Below are 5,382 nucleotides of genomic sequence, written 5' to 3' on the forward strand. Positions count from 1 at the left end.
ATCCAACATTATCCTTGATTGACGGATCATTTGTTCTTACACTTTTACCTGAATGTGACTCCTGTTTTTGAAAAAACTTCCTTATATCCATCATGAACCTGGCTGTCTCTCTGTACACAAACACACACACACACACACACACACACACACACAACAGGAGTTATAAGGTTAATGGGCATTCAGTCAGTTAGCTAGTTAGTATCCATTTCAAACAGGACAGTGGTAACAACAGCAGGCTACGGACAATTTTAAGTTTTAGATTTTAAATAGGCTGTATACATTTCAGTGGGAGCAACAGGACGGTCAAATGTCGCTGAATTTACTACAGAGTAGGACGGATTGTAGGATAGCAAACATCATTGGGAAAACACGTTTTCAACACAGCAGGTTACCTGGGTGTAAGGTTTTTCAGCTAAAAAGAAACATGACTCCTATCTAACTACATAAAGAGTAACTGAAGGTTAAATGCTGCTAATATGTCCTGTTTTAATCCAGCCACTCCACCTCCGCTCCGCTGCGTCTCAGCTACCATCGCTCTGGCAGCAACGACCCTAGAGCCAGAGTAGCTGAGCTGGAACAAACCATTTTGGGAGGGGGGAGGGGTTATCTATACTTTTGTTGTTAAAATGTTCCGTCTCAACCAAGTACTGTATGCTTTTTATATTTTTAATAGTGTGTCACACAAACAGCAAATATTGTCAAAAAAAAGTAAGAAATCTTTGGGGGTGCTTTAAATGGGCTAAAATCGCCCCTGTTTGATACCCATATACAAATCAGAATAGATGCAACAGAGACAATAAATACTTTAATAGCACAGCTTATATTATGAATATCATATAATGATGATGATTATATGATCATTATTTCACTTTTAAATACGTTCTTCTTCAAAGTCAAAAGATAAACTCACATAATCAATAATAGTTTATTTTATTATTTCTTTATGGGAAATAAACATCAATTGATCCTACACAATGTGTGTCATCATGAACAAACTGTATATTTCATGTAGGTATAAAAGCTGCCCTGATTAGAATAGAATAATTACAATTAACCACAACAGTTTAATCTTTCCCAAGAATGATGCGAAAAAGTTTGATACGTTTACACAAAGACTCAGTGAACCTATACTGCTGCAGTGTTACTCCCTTTTTGCGTGCTTCCTCCACCTCTTGAAACATGGCGTCTGTGTAGTGCGTGCCCTTATTTGCTGACACCATTTTGTCGATCTTCTTGATGAGCTCCACCAACTGCTTTCTGTCGCTGCTGGTGTTGTCAAAGACGTGGTACCTGTTTCCACAGCTTTGGATGATGCGTTTAAGCCCTGGCTCAGCGTCACGTACATACTGCTCTATGGTTGTGCTTCCAAGATCACCACCACGGGTGAAGAGCACAATCATGTACCGGTTTGCCTCGGGGCCAAACAGCTCCTGCAGGGCTTCCACTGAGTTTTTCTCTTCTCTTGTGAATCGGCCAATTTGGATGACCAACAGGAACACATGAGGACCGGGACAGGAGACTTCAACACATTTGACGATTTCACTTTTGATGAACTCATCTGATTTTGAGGTGTCCAGGATCCCTGGTGTGTCTACAACGCTAACTACTCTCTTTCCCCACTGTACCCAAGCTTTTTGACAGAACTCAGTCACTGATACAGATAAAGGACAAGATCTGAAACGCTCATATCCCAGGATGGTGTTCCCAACAGCACTCTTGCCCACACCAGTTTTTCCAATCGTCACAATCCTCAAATCAGGACCTGAAACACAATTCACTACTATGATTTAACCCATATAGAGAAGGGTGTAACAAGAACCAAAGTGAAACTGAGAAATTTTCACACTTTGGGAAAACAATTTAAAAAACAATGATTAATAATAAGTCTTACCTGCTGGAATTAAAGCCATGTTTTTCACCGTTGTCACTGCACAGCTGAGAGATGAATGTTAAAACTGCTCTGCAACATGTTGCTTTTTATAGCTCAACAGATGACACGCCTTCTCCAGTATTTTATAGTCAGAGAACAGCAGAGTCTGCAGACTTTAGACAGTGTCACACAGAGTTTTGCTTCAACAGACCAAAGAACTGCCACTCACTGTAAGTTGTCCTTGTATGGTCTTTGTTTTGTAGCAATTAAAAGAAAACAGTTTTAATTTAGTAATGAGAGAAAAGGTTTCTGATTTCTTATAGAAAAAAATATTTTTACATCTGTCATGATAACTCTCTTAAGAGAGCATTGTTAACTATAGATTTAAGATTTATCTGAGTTATCTCAAAAAGCTTCTGAAGTAAACTGAGACATACTAAATTGTTACATTAGCATAAACAAAAGTGAAGAGTTCAGAGTTGTACTGGCATTGACATATAAACCCCCACAGATTATTCGTTTAAATCCTGCATCATGGGAAGCTTTTTCAGCAGAGTGCAAGACAGAAGCAATGTGACTAAAGACAGACAACTGGTGGCAGCCAATATGAGGTAAAGCTTAAAGTGGAACACTTTTGATTTGGCTTAAATGTTAAATCTAATTGTGAGAATAGTGTCTTTGCATAGCGTACATACATGCTATGAAATATTTTATAAATGTAGTTTATAGTGATGCTTTGAAATGTGTGCATACAATTATAGTAATAACTTCAAACAAGATCCAGCTTCCAGGTGAATTTGTATTTTTGCTGTCACTAACTAGTTGTTGGGCCCATGGATTACACTGTATACGAAGACAGCACACTGATGAAGCAAAGACAGGTAAACCACAATCTCTTTTAAGTACTATATAAACAGGGCTGCACATAAGTGGTCCGCAGGTGCGCATTTGCTGTCAAAATAAAAGACTCGCACAAGATAAGAAGTTGCAACGCCCGTTTGCGTACATATAAAAGGCACTGTTTTTGTCCGCTAGAGTGGGATTTTCACGGCATATTCTGCACCAAATCTCTGTGCGTTCATCATTTGTTTGAAGCCAGCTCACCTCCTGCAACCACTTTTCCAAAAATATGCGCTTCTTTTGCGGTTTGGACTCCTTCTGACATTTCTTTGGAGGTGGAGGAACACCAAAGTAATTGCTTAAAGGAGCTTGCTTCTTCGACATATTTAAGAGTTCTAAACAAATGTCTGTCCTCCTCCAGAAAGTCGCGTTGCAACTTCCTATCTGCGGACCACTTATGTGCACTCCTGTATATAAAGCATTATGTAGCATAATAAGATTTTTCATTTACATTATTATTGGTCATCTATGCAGGAAGACACACTGGCACTACAGTGAACTTTGTTCTTTTGGGAGCGGCTGGGACCGGAAAGAGTGCCAGTGGGAACACCATCCTTGGAAAGAAACACTTCATATCTAGACCCAGTTCAAAGCCGGTCACCACAAAGTGCCAGAATGGACAAACTAAGATCAATGACTTACATGTACGTGTGATTGATACCCCAGATATCTTTGATGATGAGATTGGGTCATCAGTTAGGAACAAACATATGAATAGATGCAAAGAACTCTGTGAGTCAGGACCATGTGTGTATGTACTTGTGATGCATGTGAGCAGATTTACAGATGGTGAAAGAGACATAATGGAAAAGTTAGAAGAAGATTTTGGGAGTGAAGTCAGTGGACAAACAATCATCCTGTTCACCCGAGGAAACGACTTGCAGCAGGCAGGAATTGGTTTGGAGGATTTTCTTCATTCTTGTCAACCTGATCTGAAGAAAATGGTTGAAAAGTGTGGAAACAGGTGTGTTCTCTTTGAGAACAACAAATCAGGTTCTGATCAGGTTGAAAAACTAATGGAGAAGGTAAACACAATACTCGAAGACCAGAAGAATTTATAACTTAAAGTATTTGGAAACTATTGTTTTTCTTTTAAGTAAAGATAGAGCACTGTGTGAGTCGATATCTTCTACTGGTAGATGATGTAAAACAAATGTAAATGTGAATTTTTGTTGATTTCTTTAATAAAGCTCATATGAATTAAAATCCGGACAACAAGATAATTATCTTTATTGTTTTTATAGACTTCTTTCAAATCAGGCAATGACAGCTTGTTAACCCTTGTAAACTGGAACAAACTAATTCAATAAAGCTAAGATTTTCAATACAAAGTGTCTCACTGTTCTATGTTCCAATTCAGTTTTATTAATATGGTGGCAATTCACAGCAACAATTGCCTCAAGGTGCATAATATTGTAAGGTATTTTAAATAATATATATCCCAGGAACAAGAAGTAAGCAATGGGTAGTAAGTGATTAAGCTCAGTAGGTAGAGCAGAAAGCTACTAATCGGATGGCTAGTGGTTTGATCCCCATCTGCTACTTACCACAAGTTTCACCCCAAAACAGCCATCATAGTGTGGATGTTAGACAGAAAGCACTTATAATGTTTTTTGGGCACTCGGTGGGAGTAAAAAAATCCTAGAACCAGTCCATTTATCAAATTATTAGAGCAAAGTGCTCTATTGGGGTGATACAGTACTATAACATGTTAAGGACAAGATGGGGCCTAATTATTCAAAACCTTGTATGTGAGGCATATGTGAACCTTGTCTGTAAATTAAATTCTGGATGTAACAGGGAGCAGACGAAGATAACGCAATATGGGAGAAACTCAATTAAATTTTTATTTATACAGCACCAAATCACAACAACAGTCACTTCAAGTCACTTTATATTGTAAGGCAAACCCTACAATAATACATACAAACAAAAATCCAACAATCATTTGACCCCCTATGAGTAAGCACTTTGGTGAAAGGTCTATTAAGACATAGTGAATGAGAAAGGTGACTAAAGAAGAAATACACAGCATCTTGGGAATCCCCCAGCAGCCTACACCTATTGCAGCATAACTAACTTCTTTGATGGTGACAACTTCTTTGTCACCATCTGACTACACCTCAAGTCCATTCTGTAGTGAGTATCTGTAGCCAGTCTTGTCAATGATCTGGCTGAGGGCATTCAGGCCTATGCAGAACAGCAATGGGGATAGAGCATCTCCTTGGTAGATCCTGCACTTCATTGTGACTTGTGCTAATGGCTGGAAGTTGGCCTCTAGTATTGTTTGCCACATCCTTATTGAGCTCTTGACTTCTGTTCCCTGTTGATCCTGTATAGGAGGCATTCAAGGATACATCTGGGGGGTTACTGAGTCATAGGCTTTCTTGCAGTCATTTGGGAGGTGCACTTGTTGGTCAATCTGTTTTTACAGCCTCGGGTGACTGCTCTGTCTACCAGTAGCTGGTCTTGATGCATGCTCAATCATCTGGGTAAGGAAATCTCCAAAAAGTGGATTCTATTTCTCAGATTGAAGAAGTCACTTGGATGAGTATTGAAACGTTTCTCCCACTGCCATGTCCAGATGAATAGAATCCACTATTTTTTGGGAA

At 39.0% G+C, this 5,382-nt stretch overlaps 2 protein-coding genes across 2 annotated transcripts; one reads left to right on the forward strand and one right to left on the reverse strand.

Annotated features, from left to right (window-relative positions):
- Window positions 1–754: 754 nt before the first annotated feature.
- On the reverse strand, window positions 755–1,934 carry LOC116312779 (GTPase IMAP family member 7-like). The gene is made up of 2 exons (XM_031730262.2): window positions 1,892–1,934; window positions 755–1,762 (listed from the first exon to the last, which is right to left on the reverse strand). Exons 1-2 carry the CDS (start codon window positions 1,908–1,910, stop codon window positions 1,065–1,067), a joined length of 717 nt encoding a protein of 238 aa, XP_031586122.2. The 5' UTR covers window positions 1,911–1,934; the 3' UTR covers window positions 755–1,064.
- A 96-nt stretch (window positions 1,935–2,030) lies between these two features.
- LOC116312778 (GTPase IMAP family member 2-like) lies at window positions 2,031–4,101 on the forward strand. The gene is made up of 4 exons (XM_031730261.2): window positions 2,031–2,100; window positions 2,382–2,481; window positions 2,693–2,751; window positions 3,245–4,101. Exons 2-4 carry the CDS (start codon window positions 2,405–2,407, stop codon window positions 3,829–3,831), a joined length of 723 nt encoding a protein of 240 aa, XP_031586121.2. The 5' UTR covers window positions 2,031–2,100; window positions 2,382–2,404; the 3' UTR covers window positions 3,832–4,101.
- Window positions 4,102–5,382: the final 1,281 nt, after the last annotated feature.

This window comes from Oreochromis aureus, linkage group 9 (assembly GCF_013358895.1).
Source record: "Oreochromis aureus strain Israel breed Guangdong linkage group 9, ZZ_aureus, whole genome shotgun sequence".
Classification (NCBI taxonomy): domain Eukaryota; kingdom Metazoa; phylum Chordata; class Actinopteri; order Cichliformes; family Cichlidae; genus Oreochromis; species Oreochromis aureus.